The sequence below is a fragment of the Mastigoproctus giganteus genome, chromosome 7 (assembly GCF_048544385.1).
Source record: "Mastigoproctus giganteus isolate SK-2022 chromosome 7, ASM4854438v1, whole genome shotgun sequence".
NCBI lineage: Eukaryota > Metazoa > Arthropoda > Arachnida > Uropygi > Thelyphonidae > Mastigoproctus > Mastigoproctus giganteus.
Genome location: NC_143581.1, coordinates 172,067,313 through 172,088,865, shown reverse-complemented (window position 1 = coordinate 172,088,865; position 21,553 = coordinate 172,067,313). Strand labels below are relative to the sequence as shown.

At 37.7% G+C, this 21,553-nt stretch overlaps 1 protein-coding gene across 1 annotated transcript in view; it reads right to left on the bottom strand.

Annotated features, from left to right (window-relative positions):
• The window catches only part of LOC150083336 (nucleolar protein 6-like), a 485,807-nt gene that overhangs the window by 15,076 nt on the left and 449,178 nt on the right, over positions 1–21,553 (bottom strand). The window contains exon 21 of the mRNA XM_090377194.1: positions 10,974–11,171. Coding sequence (XP_090233320.1) covers positions 10,974–11,171 — 198 coding nt within the window. The remainder of the gene's footprint in view (positions 1–10,973; positions 11,172–21,553) is intronic.

Genomic DNA, 21,553 nt, shown 5'->3' with positions numbered 1-21,553 from the left:
CTCTATTTAACTGGAAACCCTTTTAGACAGATGATGGCAGGTCTATTCATTCATAGATGGATCTGATCTTGGCATAATAATAGGATCTGTTGTTTAAGACACAGTGAAGGATCATGAACTTCAGCATAGAGGTGTTCAACTGGTAAAGTGCAGAAAGCTCCTAGTACTATATGGAGTGCACTGTTGTGTATGGGATCTAGCCATTTCAGTGTACTTGGTTTCACTGAGTTGTAAACAGGTGCTTCATAATCCAGTTAGGAAGGAACTACTGCTCGGTAAGTTTAAGAAGTGTATATCAGTCTGCTCCCCGCGTACTTGTTGTGAAAATAACTTTCAAAGTATGTTTAATTTCTTGAGGCATGAAAGTAGGAGCTGTTTAAAAATATGTTCAAAGAAACATTATAAAACAAGACCTAAAAATCCTTGTCTATCAAGTTGCAGCTCAGGATCAGGGTGCAAGTTTCATTTTCTACAAAAGTGTATATGTGCAGTTTTTTGTGTGGAGATCTGCAGAAGACATTGGTTTGCACCCATCTGCTTACTTTGTTTATTGCTCCCTGTAGCTAACATTTGATGGTTCACATGTTTTGAGAGTGGAAAGAAATATTGAAATTATCAACATATAAAGCAGTATCAATGGTTTTTGGTATATGATCAGTTATAGCATTTATTTTAATAGCAAAAGGTTAGTGCTCTGCACTGACCCCTGTGGTACACTTTCTTCTTGTGCAAAACTTTTGTATAGACAGTCTATAACCAGATCTAAAAGGTCCTGTGTTATAGGAAATTCTTGATATATTGAGAAACATATCCTCTCAATCCAAAGAATACAGTTTTGGAAGATTCCATAATGTCATGCTATATTGTGTGCTTTTTCTATGTTTAAACAGACCATGACTTGATGTTCTTTTTGGAGGAAAGCATTATTTACATTATTTTTTTAAACTTAATAAGCAAGTCTAGTGTTGATAATTTTCTCCACAACTTTTCCTAGAGAGCTTGTTAAAGCTATGGCCAGTAGTTATGTGGGACGCAGAGATCCTTCCCCAATTTCAGGAAAACTAGTACTATTGTACTAGTTTTCTCAAAAGCTGTTTGAGACTGGTCATCAAGTTGTTTTAACATCATACAGTGAAATTGGTCTGGTCTTACTGCACTTTGTTGATGACAGTGTACATTTTAAGTTTATGGATTAAGGAGTATTATGCTGTTCATCATTTGTTGTGGAAAAATACTTAACCTGTACCTTTGGAGACTAGGGGTATATGAGGTAGTCCAGATGTCTTGGCAAAGATTTTTCCCAATACATTGGCTATTTCTGAAAGTTTTACAGTGACTTGTCCATTCAAGTTTAAGATCTGAGTTTGGTTTATCTGGTATTACCACTCATTTTATTGATTTTATTCCAGATGGATTAGAAGTGGAACTGGTGTGTGTGGATGCAAATTTTATCCAGGATATCTTTCTGCTGACTTCTAACATACCTAACTCTTGAGTTCCTCAAACAAAATGAGGTTGTAGTTGGGTGCTTATCTTATCGTTTGCTCTGTGGACTGAAATATTTGTACAGGAAGAATTTATGCAGCCTGACCTATACAATAAACTTTTATTCCATAGGTCAGACTGCATAACTATTAACTTTTAAATCCAGAATATTTCTTTCAACTAATAAAAGTAGTTAATAATGCTTATCATACAGTGCCATGGGTAAAATGATGTATGTCATTTGATTCATTTATATATTCTAAAACTTTATATTATATTTTTTGTTTTATTTTGTTAAACTGAGTGGTGTCAGCTACTGAAATTTGGGAGATGGAAAAGCTGCAAAACTATATAGCATTAACAGTACACGAACTTCCTGGCTTACATAAATTTGACTTTACATAATTGCCGGCCGGTGCAAACTTAAAAAAATCGTGGAAAAGTATTTTGCATCCCATAGGAATAAATGGAGGTATTGCAAAAATATTGTAAAGTGAACCCAAAAACACACTGATTTTTTTTGTAATTCGTTCCAAGTCCTTGGAAGTTGAAAATTTCGCTATATAACCGAGCTGTTTCTCTCTCTAAAAGGTCATATTTATATTGTAAATTACACTACCCTTTTGTGGTTATCATATGTTCCCGTTATTATAAGAATCAATTTTGAACGCCTTTGTGATATTTTTCTAAAGCACGTTTTTCTGGAGATCATGACCAAAAAACAATAAAAACAATTTGCACTTTCCAGTTTATTGGGCTTTTCTGTTAGTGCATCTAATTATAAACGGGTAGTAAATTTGATCTTATTGCATTTGCGATAATACCGATAACTGCAATTGCGTGGGTTTTTAATGCTATTTATGGTGAAATGTTTCACTGAAATCTTCAATCATATAAAAAACAAATTTTCAGAAACTTCTCTTCATTCCTATTTACGTATTACAATGATGAAGGGAAAGCGAACAATGAAAAGTGCCAGGAAACGAAACAAAATTGATTTAGAAATGAAGATAAAAATATCTATTTACACCTATTCTAGTTATACTTGAATTTTATGACTTCTGGTTGATTTTTTTTTTTTTTTTTTAATTTGGAGTCTTGAAGTGTTCCAGTTAATCCAATCCTGGTAAATTGAGAGTCTGATGTACTTTACTGTTACCATATTTAATGTTGGTAATGTCTTACTGTGTGTTTAATTTATCAATTAAACTTTATTATACGTATGTATGTATAAGAAAATCATTATATATGGGGTCAGCAGGTGTTCGCTTATGTATATGGTTTCAGGCGGTAGGTCTTGGAATGTATCCCCCGCGGATATGGGGGTCTTACTGTATGGATTTTTATAAATTTTGTAATAATATTTCTATACACAATAAGCAGAAATATATACACATATGCATGTTTGAAAAATTTTGTGCACTTAATAGTCTTTTAAACTGGAAAATGGAAAAGAATAGGAAATTGATGTTTCTGTTTTTTCTAAAATGTTTTTTACACATTTCAGCAAAATTTTTTCTGAAAAAAAGATGTAAAACACATTTTTAAAATTTTAGATTTTTTATTAAAACCTAAAAAGATGCAATAAGTATTGCAAACCATTAGGAAAATATGAAATATTGACAGTTTAAGCAGAATTCAAAAAACCCAAAATGTTTAAATTAAAAAGAAAGTTGGACACAGGTGACCTGCCACTGTTTTTACTACATTTTGGGTGCCGCCACCACCACCACTGGGTTACTTGTTAGTAGGAACTTTAAATATAAAACTGATAACTTTATACAGGGTGTCCCTGATCTCCAAGTAGTCATTAACCAAGTCCCCGCAGTTATGAGGTCACAAATAATACATAGAAAAATATGAAAACATAAAAATTACAACGGTATCTATGTACTTTGTTTTGACTTACTTTGAAGCACCCGCACTACACACTTGACTATCTCTGTCCTGCTCTTCCTGCGAGAATCCTGTTGATCTGACTGCCTCAACATACGGTCAGTTTCTTATTTACTGTTGCTTGTGGTAGGCATGTCTGATATTTTTGATAATTTTTATGTTAAGTGAATTCTTAGTTTTCTTATTTTTAGTAACCATGCGTTCAAAGCGAAGTACTGATGATAAAAACTATGGTTTAGATGTTAAATTAAAAGTTATATGTTGTAAAAGAAATGGAGAACAAGTAATCGATATCGTAAAACTGAAAAATAATGTAACTTCAATAAACTTTACCTTTATATTGTTTAACATATTATAATAAAAAATGTCTAATAAAATAATTGTCTCATTTTTCAGTTCCTTCAATCCATTTTTTACTATGTACAAGTACGTAATACATATTACGAAAATTTGGTCCCCATTTTAAGTGGAATTTTCTGGAATTAATCTCGGATAACGAGGATCTCCCCCCTGTATATCAAAAATCAAGTAATGCTGCACTAATTCAATATTGCTAATCTTTGAAAAACAAGTTTCTGCCATAGCTCTGTAACTTGCATTTCATTTATGTGAAACAAAATGGCTACGACTACTCACACATCTAGGATCACCACATGATTATTTATATAATGCCATGAAGTACTTAGCAACTTAAAGGGCATTTTGACAGCTACTGTTATAAATGGGATGTGAAAGGCACGTTCAAGGTAGAAAACTTGGAGAGTGAGAAGAGAGGTGGTCTCTTTAAAATAATTGAGAGAGTATTTTCTATAGAAAGGAAATATTTATTTATTTATTTATTTATTTTTTTTTTTTTTCACAGCAGTTTTCTGCTTGCCAAATTTTAATTTGCCACAAAGCTCCCGAGGCTGAAACAAAAATGAAAATAGTTTTGTTGGCATTTTTTTTATAAGAACACATAGTTGTCCATAGATATATCTGTTCAGTTTGTGAATCAAGTTAAATTTATGTGAAGTTAGTTTGCAGAATTACAATATATCTAAAAGGCTCAGCTGAATCACGAAATTCATTAGACTTCAAAGAGAGAGAACCAGTGTAACACAATTAAACTTTATGAAACGTTCCTAGTTCTAGCTATAAAATTTTAAGTGCTACATTCATAAGTTGATGAAGGAAAAGAAAAGAAAATCTTAAATTAAAGGTAACAACACAACCCTAAAATTCATACAAGCATATTGTGAAGAATATGCTACAAAAGGTAAGGTAAAATATTTCTTTCTCAATAAACAAAAGCTAAAATGACAATACGAAGTCTTAGAATTTTTGACACCAGATAATTGTATCTTTAATTTGTGAAGAAGAGGTAAAGGATTTTCGTTGTTGCAAAAAGATGACTCTGGAAGACTGAAAGCTATAAAACATTTTTAGGACACTAATTTTCTTTATGGAATAAAGATTAAAATAGGAATTAAAATTCTTATGTTTAAAATTTTTAATATTTTGTCATGTCTTTTATTTTTAATTACATTTAAAGACAATCAATCGAACCTTGAATCTGGCAACTGTTGGAAACCCATACACAATTTTTAAAATATGAGATACAGGGAACTATATACAACAGGAATGCACTTATAAGGAAATCAAAGAATGGATTTGTTAAGGGAAGATCTTGAGTGATAAGCTACTGTGACATAGTAACAAAGGAACTGTATCCAAAAAATAATTTTGACATCATATAGTTACACTTCAGTAAAATTGTTGAAACTATTCTGCATGAAGGACTACAGTACAAATTGGAGCAGTGTGGCACTGGGGAAAGTTACTGCTATGGATAAAGGGATGGCTGGGTAACAGAAGACAGAGGGTGGTTATCAATAGGCAGTGCCCTACCTGAACTAATGTTATTAGCAGAGGCCCTCAGGGTTAAGTGCTGGGTCTCTTACTGTTTTTGATATTTATTAATAATACTGATGACCTGATATCACACTTATTGTCTAATTTTGCAGATGATACAAAGGTGTGCAGGGTGGATAATGATTAGAATCAAGGTATCTACTGCAACAAGACAAAAAAACACTGAACACATGAGCTGAAGTGGCAATTGAGGTTTAACTATAATAAATGAAAGATACTAAATACAGGCAGAAGTAATTCCAGAAAAACATACCAATTAGGTGGGACCACACCTAATTGTTAAGTTATTCATGGTGAAGAATGAAAGCGACTCAGGGATAATTGTCCATCAATGAAGTCCAACATGAAGTTCTCTGAACAGTACAGACAGGCTGCTAGGACAGCTCATAGAATTTTGTCAATGATATACAGGAATTTTGCCAGCAAGGGCAAGAACTTCAGTATAAGGCAATGGTCAGGTCTCATATTGAGTACACGTCTTTGAATACAGATCTGGAAACCTCATTTTAAGAAGGACATAGATCTGTTAGAATGGGTGGAGAGAGAGAGGAGCAATCAGATTAGTCAAGGACTAACCTGGTTGCTCTTCTCTGCACCATTTATCCATTATTAATTTTTAAGGATGCATTAATGGTGAATTATTAATTTTTAATGATGTACTTACTACTGCAAATAGAATTGCATTGAAATTAACAGTACTATCTCTGTTATGTAGAATATCCATTGCAATGCTTGGAAGTTAGGCACCAGCAAGGGGACCTCGTTGAAGTAATAAAGGTCTTAAACAGATTGAGTAAACTAAATGCTGATGACATCCTTACTCTTTCTGGGGCAACACACATAAAGGGATACAAACTTAAAATGAAAAAGTTGATTGCAGGACAGATGTGTGCAAGTTTCCTTTCAGCAGAGTGTAACTGATTGTTGAAACAAATTTCCATCTGGCAATACAGAAGTGGGGTAGTTTGAATAAGTTTAAGGAAGAATTAAACAAATTATAAGAGGGCATGGAAAGATTTGCTGTGGGGGTGTTTTGGCTGATGCTGCATAAACTTGCTTCCTTGCATCATCTGTCATCACTAATACTAAAAATTGTAGAAGTTCCCTTATTTGTATTTAAAAAACAAAGCAAAAGGTTTTTTAAAAATGTATACAATGCAGTCTTTGAAAAATCGCACAAGTAAAAGGACTCGTGTTTGCTCCTACAGCCATGGAAGTGTTTTTTTGGCCAGTACCCTCTCCCAGGTTACTGGCTCTGTTTGTAGAAAAGGCATTAACAACAATAACACCATCCTTTGATGAGATGAAAAGATCAACATTTTAAGTGGTAATGAGTGTCTAGTAATCTGGTAGGCAAGTGAACAATTTGTCTGGCTATAGTGGGAGGGAGTCCCAGGGTAAAGATAATGAAATTATTCACTTCCTTATTGGTAAACCGTCCAGAGTGTTACCAGTAGGTTGAATCTGGTGTAGTGTAAAGCAGCTGCCCTATGATGCCATTTTAAAACTGCAATCTTGAAATGCAATAAATATTGGGTCTTACTATGACATCCATCATAAACTCAAAAGATGGCTCACACTACACGACGGTACAAGTCATATCTTTTGCTGCTCTGCTCTTTAGACAAAAACATGACTTTGCCACTAGGTCTCCATCAAGGTATTACACCAGATGATGACTCTACCATCTGAAAATGCCTAGTTCCACAGAGATTCAGTCATTCTTTGATGGGGATGTGGGCACCATACCCTCATCCCAGTCTACATTGGTTCATACTTGGTCACCTCCAGAGTACTAGCCATTTAAATTATCTTTTAACCTTCGCACTGTAATATGCTAAAGGTTACTAATAAATGAAGAATTCATTTATTAGTAACCTTCTTCCACCTTCAGACTTGAAGGTGGAAGAAGAGGATTTGGATGCCACAGAATGGCAGAGTTTGCTGAAATTCTGCACACACACACACACATAGCTCCCCATGTGTTCTTTACTAAGTTTATTGAAATAAAAGGTTTTGTATTTATTAGTGATTTCTATGTATGACTTCCACGATTGATTTCCATGCATAACTGAATTATCAGCTTGAATAGGTCCTGTGGCGTGCTCAGGTTTCTTTGTCTAGCCATTTGGCGCTTCCGTTTCATAGCACACGCTTCTTGATTAGACCGGGGTTCGAGCCCGTCACCACCAAATACGGAGGATGTGGAAAGGTCAAGGAATGACCACCGCATATCTCGGAGAAATATGGCCTTAGTTGCTAATGCTCCTAAAAACCAAATAACAAACAACAACTAGCCATTTACAGACTATGACAGATTATTAGAGGGGATGGAAAGATGGGGTGGGGTATATATATATTTTTTCACTGAAGATGTATAAGTTTGCTTTCTTTCATCATTTGCCACCACTAATGCTAATATTAATTGAAATACTAAACATCACTGGAAGAAGTTCCATGATTGATATATATAAGATCAACTTTAAAGATAAATAGCTCACAGATATTGAAGTAGAATGATTATTACATGCTCTATATGACAGGCATTATAACCATGCAGTTATAGTAAAATCTTAGTAATTTGGACTAATAGAGGAAAGTCTGAATTATAGAATATAATTATATATAAAGATTTTCAAACAGCATTGATAGAAGTAAAATTTATTCACAATCCACCAAAATATGTTGACTTAGATAGTATTAGGACATAAATATAATGAAAAGTAAAACAAAATTTTATGAAAATGTTTATATATATATATATATATATATATATATATATATATATATATATAAAAAAGGAGTTCAAATCAAATAGAACAGGAATAATGTGATTTTTTTAAACTTTAATTAATGTGTTAAATGTTAATAACTATAAATGTAATCAGGTGTAGACAGTTTGGCCCGAAGCATATTGTCTTTTTTGAAGAAAAAAAATGGATATTTCCTTTTGGATAGAGGTCCTGTTTCATATTCCTATTTTGTTCTTCATTTCTTTTAGAGTTTTAAAATATGTTCTGAACTCCTCATCAGAATCAGAATTAGTAAATTTTTCCTTACAATGTGATTGTAAAACTATTCTGAAAGAAGTTTGGTATTGTAGAATTAAATTCTCATTAAAGAAAATCTCCATTCGGCATAAAGAAAATACATAAAAAGAATGCAGCCTAAATTAGTGAGATTTTATTGTTCTGCTATTATAATACACTGCTTGACAAAATTAATAGAACAAAAATGTTTTTCATGAATATTTTATAGTGAACAGTATCGCCGAAGGCGAATATTTGATGTAATAGGCATCCTGACACGCAATTTCCAAGTATCCAATAGAAATCGATCTACCATCTTACAGAGCTGCACATTATGCTCGTTGGTTGGTTGTTTGGTTTTTAGGAGCATTAGCAACTAAGGCCATATTGCTCCGGGGATATGCAGTGGTCATTCCCTGACCTTTCTGCATCCTCCGTATTTGGTGGTGACGGGCTCGAACCCCGGTATAATCAAGAAGTGTGTGCTACACACTGCTGCTCCTGCCCACCTGGCTACGGAGGCACCTTGCACATTATGCAAATTATTCATGCCTATAAAAACATGGGTTGTGACCACATCTTCAGTACTCAGGATGGTACATCATCGTTATTCAGATGATTCTTTGAGATGGCAGGCTGTTGGGTGACTTGAAGCTGGGTGGTTGCAGGAGGAGGTGGCACATTGGCTTAATGTGACACGCAGCATTGTCTCGACACTGTGGAAGCAATTTCATGAGAAAGGCACCACTACAAGAACAAGTGGCCAAGGTCGCCCAAGGGCTACGTCAACCAGAGCAGATTGCTGTCCGGCTCTAACAGCAAGAATGAATCCCATGATGTCCTGTCATTGACTGTGTCTTGAGGTTGCTGCGGCCATACACGAAAACATTTCCAACCAGACTGTCAAGAGGGCTCAATTCAAGTGGACTCAATGCAAGGAAGCCAGTGGCTTGTAAGCCATTAATCCCCGGTACAAAGGGAAAACCCTGGGGACTGCCTCAAAAAACAAGACTACCTTAAATCTCATTAACCCCAAACCACTGCACAGCTGGTGCCCTAACAAATGGGGTATGGTTCTGTTCTCTGATGAGTCCCGTTTTAACCTACAAAAAGATTCTAGATGATATTTCATCTGGAGCCAACAAGGAATACCGTACCATACCTCCAACATCAGAGAAAGGGCCACTAATGGTGGAAGCAGTGTTCTCATGTGGGGCTGAATAATGATCAATGACTGCAACCCTCTTCATTTTTTGATAGGGGTATCACAATTGAGCAGAGGTACTGAGAACAGACCTTGAACCCTCTGTGCAACTTTCTAGGAGTGCGGTTGGCCCAGATTTTCTTTTCATGCATGATAATGCCACTGCACATAGAACTCAAGTGGTGAAGAAGCCACTGCACATAGAACTCAGGTGGTGCAACTGAAGACATCCAATGACTGCCATGGCCAGCACAATAACCAGACTTAAATCTGATCAAACATGTGTGGCTGCACGCAAGATCCACTTGGTGAGCTAAACTCTGCACTGGTGGAAGAATGAGATTTGTTGCCACAGAATCTTATAGACACCCTTATATCGAGCATGGTACACTACTGTCAGACCTGTTTATCCGTTGGGATCATTCGCTGTATCGTGTGACCATATTTTCGAGTATCCTGTATCGACATCTGTAATGTGTCCTTTTTGGTAATTCTGATATAACCCCTATAAATGTCCCTTATACCTGTCCAAAGTTTCTCACTAACTCCTCATCTCATCGTTATTCTGTAGTACACCACCATACTAAATTTTGTCCTGTTTCATTGCAATCTGCACGAGTTACGCCACATTTTCTGTTAATTTTGTCAAGAAGTGTACTTTGGTTTTTAGGAGCATTAGCAACTAAGGCCATATTGCTCCGGGGATATGCGGTGGTCATTCCCTGACCTTTCCACATCCTCCGTATTTGGTGGGCACGGGCTCAAACCCTGGTCTAATCAAAAAGCGTGTGCTACGCACTGCTGCTCCTGCCCAACTGGCTACAGAGGCGCCACAACTGTTTTACAAGTTTATTATAAAGATTTTACAGATCTCTCTTTTGTACTCAATGGAGTTGGTCTTGGTGGTCGCATTGCAAGTATACGTGTTCCATACACCTTACAATGCTCACTATTAGTCTTCAGCATGTTGAATTATAAATTTTTCAGTCGAAATTTTTTTATGAAATATGGTATTTTTATTTAATTTTTTATTAAATAGGGTAAAATGATGAAAGAAATATTTTGGCTTTTAAATTTTTAAAATCGGACTGCTAGAAGCTGAGATATAGCGATTTAAAACGCAAATGTAACATGTGTGCAAGTTATACCGTGGCCACGCTGTAGGGATACTGATTGTATCATGCGTTGCTCATGCCTGGTACAGAGTGGTACAATGGTGGGAGCGATGAATCATTTCATGTAGCATTTTTGTCAATCCATGGACACAAGTTGCTCCCATGTGAAAACTGCCTGGGGCGCACCTAAAGAAGTTGCCCTTCAAAAGTGGAGGCCCACCACCTGACAACAATAACAACTTAAAAAGATATAAAAAGAGCAAAAAAAAAAAAAGTTTAAGCATTTGAACAAATCTCAACATAAAAAAAAGTAGGAATAAAGCTACTTACTTGCAATTTCTTTATATAAAACTTCACTGGATCATATCCTGTAACAGGTAAGGGCAAGTCATTTCTGCACGAATTTGAATTGTATGGGGGAGGCCTGCTGCTTTCAGGATAATCAACTGCTTGATAGCTTCTAGATAGTTGTGAAGCTTTCAAGTGAATTAATGCATCATAACAATTTAGGGATGGCCGAAATATTTTCTAAAAGGAAAGGAGGAGGGAGCGAGAAATTATCACATCATATAAATGCTAGTAGAGAATAGCACAATAATGTATATAGAAAATTAATAACAGAACAACACAGTTCTTATTAATAAAAATTATATTACCAAAAAAGTGATAGGAAACGAACATTAAAAGTAGAAAAGTTACGGAGTATATGATGAGAGAGCCTTGTCATCAATTTGGCCCTGGAAAGAGTGTGAAAGACTTATTGGGTAGAATTTTTTTTCAGTGTGGTCTGTGCTTGCTAACAGGAGAGACTGTTTCTACAGGAATCGGGTACACTTAAATAGAAAGGGTGCAAGTATATTTGCTGATGCTATCAAGGCGGTGATAGGTTTGGAAAACTGCTAGCTTGTGGGGGATTCACAGACTAAAAGATTAAGAGTGGCTGCTGTCGAGGCAAAAGTGATTCTTGCACTGCTTCAATTAGAATGACCAGCAGCCTGGAAAGCATGGTGCTGGGGATTTCCAGGGCTGCTGGGAGTCATTGTGGAACAAGTAAATACATGGGCTGTGTTAGGGTAACTAAGAGTAAGAACAGGTGCATGTATATAAAATTTATTTATTAGTGTACATGCAAGTACACCAATACTTCTAGCGTTGGTGTACTTGCATGTACACCAATGCTAGAAGTATAGTTAATAAATTTGATGAGGTTGAAGTGCTGGTAAAAACATCAAAGGCAGATATTGTTGGAATATAAGAGACATGGTGTCACACAGATATGTAGTGCAGAATTGGAATTTGTGGAGTACAATGTGTACAGAAAGGATAGACAGGACAGGAAGGGAGAAGGGGTTATGCTGTTAGTTAAGAAACATAAAATCTAAGGAAGTGCATCCAGTTGATATGGGTAGACAGTGCAATGTTGAGTCTATTTGGTGTGACATAAACACTGGGAAAGGGAAAATGAGAGTAGAAGTGTGTTATAGGCCTAATGACTCTGATGAGTACAACGAGCAGTTGTGTAGAGAAAGAGTGGACCAGTAAATCAGAATGTCTAGTAATGGGGGATTTTAACTTTCCAGATATTGACTGGAATTTGTGGGTTGGTCACTCTCACATGCTAGCAAGACATTTGTGGATTTATTGGAGGATTGTTTTCTACAGCAACATGTTCAAGGGGCAACCAGAGGGAGTAATACTCTTGATCTGATTATCAGCAGTGATTATTCATGCATTAAGAATGTGTAGATAAAGGAACCACTAAGTGACAGTGATCAGTGTACTGTTTGTTGTTTGGTTTTTTTAAGGAGCATTAGCAACTAAGGCCATATTGCTCCGGGATATGTGGTGGTCATTCCCTGACCTTTCCGCATCCTCCGTATTTGGTGGTGACGGGCTCGAACCCCGGTTTAATCAAGAAGCATGTGCTACGCACGATCAGTGTACTGATCTCGGATTTACTTAAAGATGTAACTACCATCAAGGGTAATTTCAGTTTTTAAATTCTATACAGTGGGATCAACTGACGATGTTAGCAACGGTGAATTCTAAATGGGAAGCCTTCAGGGACAATCTTGGAGGCTACAAGGCTTTTAATGCCAACTAAGAAATAGTGTTCAAGGTGAAGGCCTAAATGAAAGTCAAATGAACTAATGAGACATGTGGCAGAGAAGAAAAAGGCATGGGATGCATATAAATTATCAGGCAACACAGAAGCCTATGGCAGATATAAGCTGGTCTGTAACCAAGTCACAAAGGAAGTTAGGCAGGTAAAGGCAGATTACGAGAAATCTTTGGCAAAGGACGCAAAGAGTTCTTTACTTATGTAAACTCTAGATGGTAAGGGCATGAATCAGATTGGTCCACTTAACATAGATGGTTTGACTATTGATGATCATGCTCAGATAGCTGATAAACTGAATGAGTATTTTGCATCTACATTCACACATGAGGAGTTATTCAAGGAGGGAAATACCAGAAGTTTATCAAACTCTAACAGGGAGCTAAGTGATTTTGTAATAACTGAGGGCAAAGTGGAGGAGAAATTGTTGATGTTAAACATAAAAAAGGCACCTGGGATGGATGGGATCTATCCAGTTACATTAAAGAAGGCAGAAAAGGAAGCAAACCCTTAGCCATAATTATAAGAGCTTCCTTGGACTCTGCAGAGGTTCCCATGGACTCGAGGTGTGCAAATGTATCCCCAATTCACAAGAGGGGTGGGTCAAAAGGTGAAACAAGGAACTATAGACCAGTTAGTTTAACTTGTGTTCTGGGGAAAATAATGGAGTCACTGGTTAAAGAAGCATTGCAAGGATCATCTAGACAAGACTGCAGTAATAGTTAAGACACAGCAGGGGTTTGTTAAAGGGAGATCTTGTCTGACCAATTTGATTGGATGCTATGGTGTGGTCACAAAGGAACTAGATGCAAAAAATAATTTTGATATCATATACTTGGATTTTAGGAATGCTTTTGATACTTTTGCATATGGAACACCGCTGTACAAATTGGAGCACTATGGTCTTAAAGGCAAGTTGCTAAAATGGATAAAAGGATGGTTGAGTGGGAGATGACAGAGAGTAGTAATCAATGGACACTGCTCTTCGTGGACTAATGTTATTAGTGGAGTTTCCCAGGGTTTAGTGCTGGGCTTATTGTTGTTTTGTTTTTTCATCAATGATATTGATGAAGGTACATCAGGTTTAATGTTAAAGTTTGCAGATGATACAAAGGTTGGCAGGGTAAGAAAGGCTTAAGTTCTGCAAATTGCAGCACCTGGAGATAACACCTATGAGGTGATCTGATTGAGGTGTATAAGTCCATGAGTGGGTTGAGGAAGCTCAATGCTGATCGGATTCTGGCTCTTGCTCAGATTACGAACCTGAGGGGGCATAGATTCAAATTGGAAAACCAGTTTTAGAATAGATGTGTGGAAATTTGCCTTTAGCCAGCAGGTTGTTGATTGCTGGAATAGACTTCCATCTCTTGTTGTGGAAGTTGATAGCTTGAATAAATTAAGGCTGAGCTAGATAGGCATTTGGAGTGAATGGATGGGTGAAATGGGAGGATTTTTTTTTTTTTTTTTTTTGTCTGATGCTGCATAAGCTTGCTTTATTGCATTGCGTGCCTCAACTAATGCTAATGCTAATTAGGGATGCAGAATTTGAATATGGGAAGAACAATGCATACAGAAAGGACAGCGGGTTATATAGGAGGGGGTTATGTTCCTGGTTAAGAAGCACATAAATTCTAAGGCAGTGCATCCAGTTGACATGGGTGGCCAGTGCAATGAGTCGGTCTGATGCGACATAAGCACCGAGAAAGCAAAAATGAGAGTGGTATAGGTCTAATGACTGATGAGTACAACGAAAACCCTCAGGTGTATGGAGAAAATCAGAATGTCTTACAATGAGGGATTATAACTTTCCAGATATTGAGTTGAACTTGTGGATTAGTCATTCACAGACTAGCAACAATTTTGTGGATTTATTGGAAGAGTTTTCTACACAGCATATTAGGGCAGCAACAAGAGGGAGTAATACTCTTGATCTGATTATCAGCAGCGATTATTAATGCATTAAAAATCTACATAATAAAAGAATCACTATGTAGCAGTGATCAGTGTGTATTGATTTGAGATTTTCTTAAAGATGTAACTATCATCAAAGGTAAAAGGAGGGGTTTTTGTAAAGGTGACCACAGTAGTGTGAATTGTTAAAGAAAGTGTTAAATTCTAGGTTGTCTTGGTGGTTAATGACAGTATGCTACTGCAACAGGATCTATAAAAGTTAGGCAGATGGGTTGAGAAATGGCAATTGAAACTTAATATTGACAAATGCAAACTACTGCATACGGATAGCAGTAACCCCAGGGTTTGGTTTGGTTTGGTTTTTAATGGCGCATTGGCAGCTAAGGCCATAATGCGCCAAGACAAATTTAAAATCTTATTAAACATTTTGGTAGCAAAGGCTACCACGTGAAAAAATTAATTATTATGTTTAAAAAGGTATAAAAGTAAGAGCATAAAACTTAGATCTTTGTATAAACATTAATAAATTGTAAAAAGTTAAAAACGTCAGACATATTGTCTCTGTCACATATTATCTGACTGAGTGTAAATGGCTCAGTCAAATTATTAAAATCAGTAAAACACAAGCGTCGTGCTTCAATAAAAACAGGACATTCTACAAAAATGTGATTGACAGCTAAAATTACGTTACATATCTCGCACATAGGTGGGTCATCCGCCCTCAGCAAGTAGGAATGCGTTAGATGACTATGACCTATGCGGAGCCGAGCAAGAACAACTTCCTCTCTTCGGTCCCTGCGTAGACTGGACTGCCATTGCGCAATTACAGGCTTAATACGATGTAATTTATTTGTGGCCTGTCCGTGCCAAGAATCTTGCCATTGGGAGAGTAATTTAGAACGTATTATTTGCCTGTAGTCTGTATAGGGGACTGACAGACAATGATTATCCAGGGAAATGGCTGATTTAGCAGCGGCATCAGCCGATTCATTTCCCCGGATCCCAATGTGGCTTGGGATCCAGCAAAAGCGAATATCATATTCCAATTCTATGAGAGAAAAAAGAATCTGCCAGATCCTGGACAGGATCGGATGAGGGTTAAAACTCACCGATACCAGAGCCTGTAACGCACTTGATGAATCACAATAAATCATATACCTCTGGTAGTCGCGATTTTTAATGTGATCTAGGGCTGATTGTATTGCATGCAACTCAGCAGTATAGATGCTAGTTTCTTGTGGGATCTTATAGGATAATGTTTTGTGAGGGAGCACAACAGCAGATCCCACATGACATTCTAACTTTGAGCCATCTGTATAGATTGGCAGAAAGTCAGAATACTGCTGTCTATGTGATGCAAAGAGTTGCTGGTAGACAGATGGCGGTGTCGTAGCCTTCTCCAGATCTTAAGGGAGAAGTCGCAAGTTGGAAAATAAGCATGCCAGGGTGGAAAGAATTGCCTTGGTGACTGGGCAATGTTGTCTACCGACAAGTTGAGCTCATTCAGCAGCCCTTGAATGCGAATACCAAAAGGTTTGTTGGCAGTCCGACGGGTGTTGTAGAGGTTTTCCCAGTGCGGCTCAAAAACGGATGGCCACGTGGGATGATCGGGCAGGGATTTTAATTTGAAGGCGTACTGTAAGGACAACTGCTTACGTCGAAGAGACAGAGATGGTTCATTTGCTTCAACATAAAGGCTTTGGACAGGAGATGTGCGAAATGCTCCAGTGGCTGTCCGGATGGCTTGATGGTGGATTGGATCTAACCACCGAAGTGCACTATCTCTAGCAGAACCATAAACCTGAGACCCATAGTCGAGTTTGGAACGGACAAGTGCTCGGTAAAGGCGAAGAAGGGTAGAACGATCTGCGCCCCATGAAGTTGATGAAAGGGCTGTTGTTGTTGTTGTTGTGCTTGGATTTTTCTGGTGCAAAGGCTACTTAGGCCATATTGCACCTATCATAGTAGTTAGTACTAATTTTATTGGCTTCTATGGAAGCAGCTAGAAACGGTTATATAAACCTATTCGTTTCAGAAAGGAAAAAAATTCTGTAAGGTTTGAATTTTCGCCTATCATATGACGTAGTGACAATTCTTGTAAGTTTGACAGAGAAGTGAATGAAATTAGACGGGAGTTGTTATGCAAGGTGCATTCCAGGAGTATGTGTTTTATTGTGAGTGGCCTGTGGCAATGTGAACACTGTGGAGGGTCATTACCTGATAACAGAAATAGATGGGTCAAATGGGTGTGGCCTATTCGGGCTCTGGCCAGGACAACCTCTTCTTGTCTGTTTGTGCGAAAATTGGAGGCCCATAATTGGGGTATAGGTTTAATTTCAAGGAGTTTGTTATGCATCTGCGTTTGCCATTGTAGTGTCCATCGTTCCTTACATATATTTCGTATATGGATTTTGTAGTCACTGAGCGGGACCAGAAAATTCATTGCGGCTATGCTGGATGGATGCTTGGCAGCATCATCTGCAATTTCGTTACCTGCTATTCCACTATGTCCTGGGATCCAGCAGAAGATAATGCTTTGCCGATGATCTCGGAGACGAATCAACTCTGATCTGATTTGCTGTAGTAACGGATGAGTAGATGGGGAAATCTTTTGCATTGCTAATAGGGCACTTTGCGAGTCTGTGTAGATTATGCTCTTTTCGATTGAGAGTTGGAAAATGATTTCCAGAGCAAGCTTTATGGCATATAATTCAGTGGTGTAACTACTGCATTCTGTTGGAAGTGACACAGAAGTGATAGTGTCATGTAGTACCACTGCTGCACCTGATCCATTCTCGGATTTTGAACCGTCAGTATATATTTTCGCAAAGTCTGGATAACATTGTAGATGTGCAATGTGGAGTTGCTGGATGTTAGTACTCGTTAAAGAGTGTTTCCCCCATTGGTGGAAATAATTATCACAACACGGCATGATGACAGACCATGGAGGGACGTAATCTATAGGTTCTTGATGGACTTTGAGTTGTATGTTCCAGTTTTCTGCTAGTTCCATTAACCTAATACCTGCAGGCCTAATTGCTTGTGGTTTGTTTCTATAAAAGGTCTTGAGTGGCGGATCATTAAATATTGACCAATTGGGATGGGTCGACTGGCTTTGGACCTTGGTTGCGTAGTTCAGTAATAACATCTTTCTTCTGATGTTTAGAGGAGCTTCGTAGGCTTCCACATAAAGACTTTGCACTGGTGATGTTCTGAACGCACCTAAAGCTATTCTTAGAGCTGAATGTTGAATAGAGTTCAGACGAGATAAGGTACTTTCCCTAGCAGAATCGAAGACAGGTGCGCCATAGTCCAGACGAGATCTAATTATGGATCTATATAAGTGAAGCAAGGTGTAACGATCTGCTCCCCAGGTTGTTGCTGATAAGGCTCTGAGTATGTTCATTTTCTTTTGGCAAGCTGTCCGGAGATGTTCAATGTGTTTATGATAGTTTAACTTACTGTCAAAAATTAAGCCAAGCAGACGAATACTATTCGCAATTGGAATAAGATGGTTATCTAATCGGAGTTCAGGATCAGGATGCATTTTACGCATGATGCAGAAATGAATGGCAGTAGATTTCTGGCTGGATAGTCTGTAACCGTTTTGTGTCATCCAAATCTGGATCTGATTTATTGATATCTGCAATTGTCTCTCAATGTAGTTCATGTTTTGAGAGTGGCAGGAGATTGTTAGATCATCGGCGTAAAGATATGAGTCCACTGTTTTCGGAATAATTTCAGTTAAGTGATTAATTCTAATTGCAAATAGAGTAGCGCTGAGAACGGACCCTTGAGGGATTCCTTCTTCCTGAACAAACTTTTTAGAGAAAGTTCCCCGGTAACGAACTTGAAAGGTTCTTTGATCTAAAAAATTTTGGATGAAATATGGCAAACTTCCTCTCAAGCCAAGAGAATGTAGATCCTTTAAAATGCCAAAACGCCATGTGGTGTCAAAAGCTTTCTCAATATCCAGACAGATCATAACGAGATGCTCCTTTTTGATGAATGCATTTCTGATATTTGCTTCGGCTTTAATCATAAGGTCCAATGATGATCGATTTTTTCTGAATCCAAATTGATTGTTGTTGATTAACTTTTGGGACTCAAGATACCAAGTCAGGCGGCTGTGAATCATTTTTTCGAGGGTTTTGCTCAGACAGCTGGTAAGTGAAATTGGTCTGTAGTTTTGAGGAACAGAAGAGTCTTTACCAGGTTTTGGGATTGCCAGAACGTAGGAATGACGCCAGGAGCTTGGGTATGTATGTTCAGTGAATATTCGATTGAGGAAGAACAGCAGTGATGACTGTGACTTTGTATTTAAATTTTTAAGCATTATATAAAATATCCCATCAGGGCCAGAAGCGCTATTCCTTGTGTTGGTAAGAGCATGCTGAAGTTCAACCATGGTAAATGGTTGATTATATTTTAGTGCACATCTGTCAGTGAAATTCAGTTTGGATTTTTCAGTTACACCTTTAATTTTTTGAAACGATTGGTCATAAGAAGTTGAGGAGGACAACTGGGAAAATTCAGATCCTAGTGCATTTGCGATTTCTGCAGGAGTAGAGAGTTCCTGTCCATTCCAGTTAATTAGTGGAGTAGATGTTGGAGGAATTTTGCCATTTAACAATTTTATCTTATTCCAGATCAGTCTGGTGTCTGTATTTTTATTAACTGAGGAAGCGAATTTAATCCAAGATTCTTTTTTTGCTTTCCGTCTGATATAACGGGCTCTTGCTCTAAGTCGCTTATAATTAATAAGATTGGAAGTGGTTGGATGTTTGTGGAATTGATTCCAAGCTTTGTTTTTCTGTTTTTTTGCATTGTTGCATTCTTCGTTCCGCCAATAATTTAATTTTCGCCTTTTCCTGACTTGGTATTGTGGAATTGCAGCGGTTGCAGCTGTTAGAATTTGGTTTGTGATATGTTCAGTAACATGGTTGATAGAAGAGCACTGTATGATGTGGTTGTCGAACGAGACAAGCGTGCTATATTTTATCCAGTCAGCCTTTGGAAATTTCCATTTTACTGGATTGTCTATTGGTAATGAACAGGAAGTTTGAACTTTGCATATTATTGGGAAATGATCGCTGTTGTGAGGGTCATTAATAGTTGCCCACTGGATACTTGGATAGAGCACTGGAGAGCAGATGGAAAGGTCTATTGCAGAGGTTGATCCGGTAGGAAAATGAACATAGGTAGGAGCGCCAGTATTTAACAATGTTAGATCCTGTCTATCTATTAACGTTTCAACAAGTTTTCCACGCCTGTCTAAGCTGGAAGAACCCCATAATGGGTGGTGAGCATTAAAGTCACCTAGTAGACAGAAGGGTACTGGTAGTTGCAACACAAGATCTTCGATTTCCTGAATAGAATATGGACGATTAGGTGGAAGATAAATTGAGACCAATGTAACGGTGATTCCAATTACTATGCGTGCGGCAACAGCTTCTAAAGAGGTTTGCAATGGAATGCATCTGGAAGGAACTCTTGAGTCCAACAGGATAGCTACTCCTCCATGAGCACTATTATTGTCAGATCTATCTTGTCTGTAGATAGTGTAATTTTTGACTGTAGTGGAAACTTGGGGTGTCAAGTTGGTTTCCTGTAGGCACATAGCTACAGGATTGAAGCAGTGAATTAGTTCATTGATATCATCGATGTTGCTGCGAAAGCCTCTACAATTCCACTGAATGATATGTTCCATTATTTGGTTTTGTTCGTGGAAGATGTATCTGACTGCTTTTTGTAAGTTGATTGTTTATGACGGTCCGGTTTTGGTTTTTCTTTTCGGGGAAAAGTGGGACGTCCCGATTCATTGCTGTCGTCCATATCATCTTCTGCGTGTATTTCAAGCAGTTCTTCTTGACCGATAGAATCATCTGTATCCATGCTTGTTAGACCTGATAGACCTGATACTTTCGTCTCAGCAGAATAAGATCTTTGCAAATTTTCTGCTGCCTGACGATGAGGAAGTCTCTGGGTTGGAATTGAGAGTGGCGTGTTATTGCTTTGATCTGTTGAATTCGGTTTAGATGGCTGCTGGATCAAGAGTACTGATCGTGCCCAGTCTGATATTGATATATTTGGAGAGATGGATACTTCAGTCTGACATGCCACAGATTCGTGTCTGAGAGTGGTAGAAGCATAAGTGCGTTTTGGCATACTTAAGTTGATCTGTTTTTTCGCTTCTTGGTAAGAGACTTTATTTTCAATTTTATATTTTTGAATTTTTTTTCCTATCTTCCACAGTTCACAGTCTTTAGAGTAGGCTGGATGTTTGCCACTACAATTAGGGCACTGTGGTGTTGGAGCTTTGCATTCTGCTTGTGTGTGATTCTTGCAGCTGCAGTTTGGACATATGGTGTCTCCACGGCATGCTGTCTGAGAATGGCCGAACTTTTGACATTTAAAGCATCTGAGCGGATTTGGGATATAAGGCCTAATGCGGCAATTCAGGTAACCAGCTTTGACAGAATCCGGTAGATTTGGAGTGCTGAAAGTCAAGATTATGTTTCGCGTGGGAGTTAAGTTGCCGTCTTTTCTGATCATGATACGTTTTGCATGAGAGACATTTTGATCTTTTAGCTCCTGGACAATTTCTTCCTCAGAAACATATAATAGATCCCATTCGGAGATCACTCCTTTGGAAGAATTTAGTGTGTTGTGTGGGGTAACCTGAATTGGTATTCCGCTTAAAGAAGTAAGTTGTAGTAATAACTCAGAATGTCTTGAGTAACAAGTCTCTACTAGTAGATCTCCTGATTGGAGACGTTTAACCATTTTTGGTGAACCTGCAGCGTTTTCAAGGCATCTCTGGATGATGAAAGGTGAGAGCTTGCTCACAGGTTGGGATGACAAAGAGTGTATTATTAGG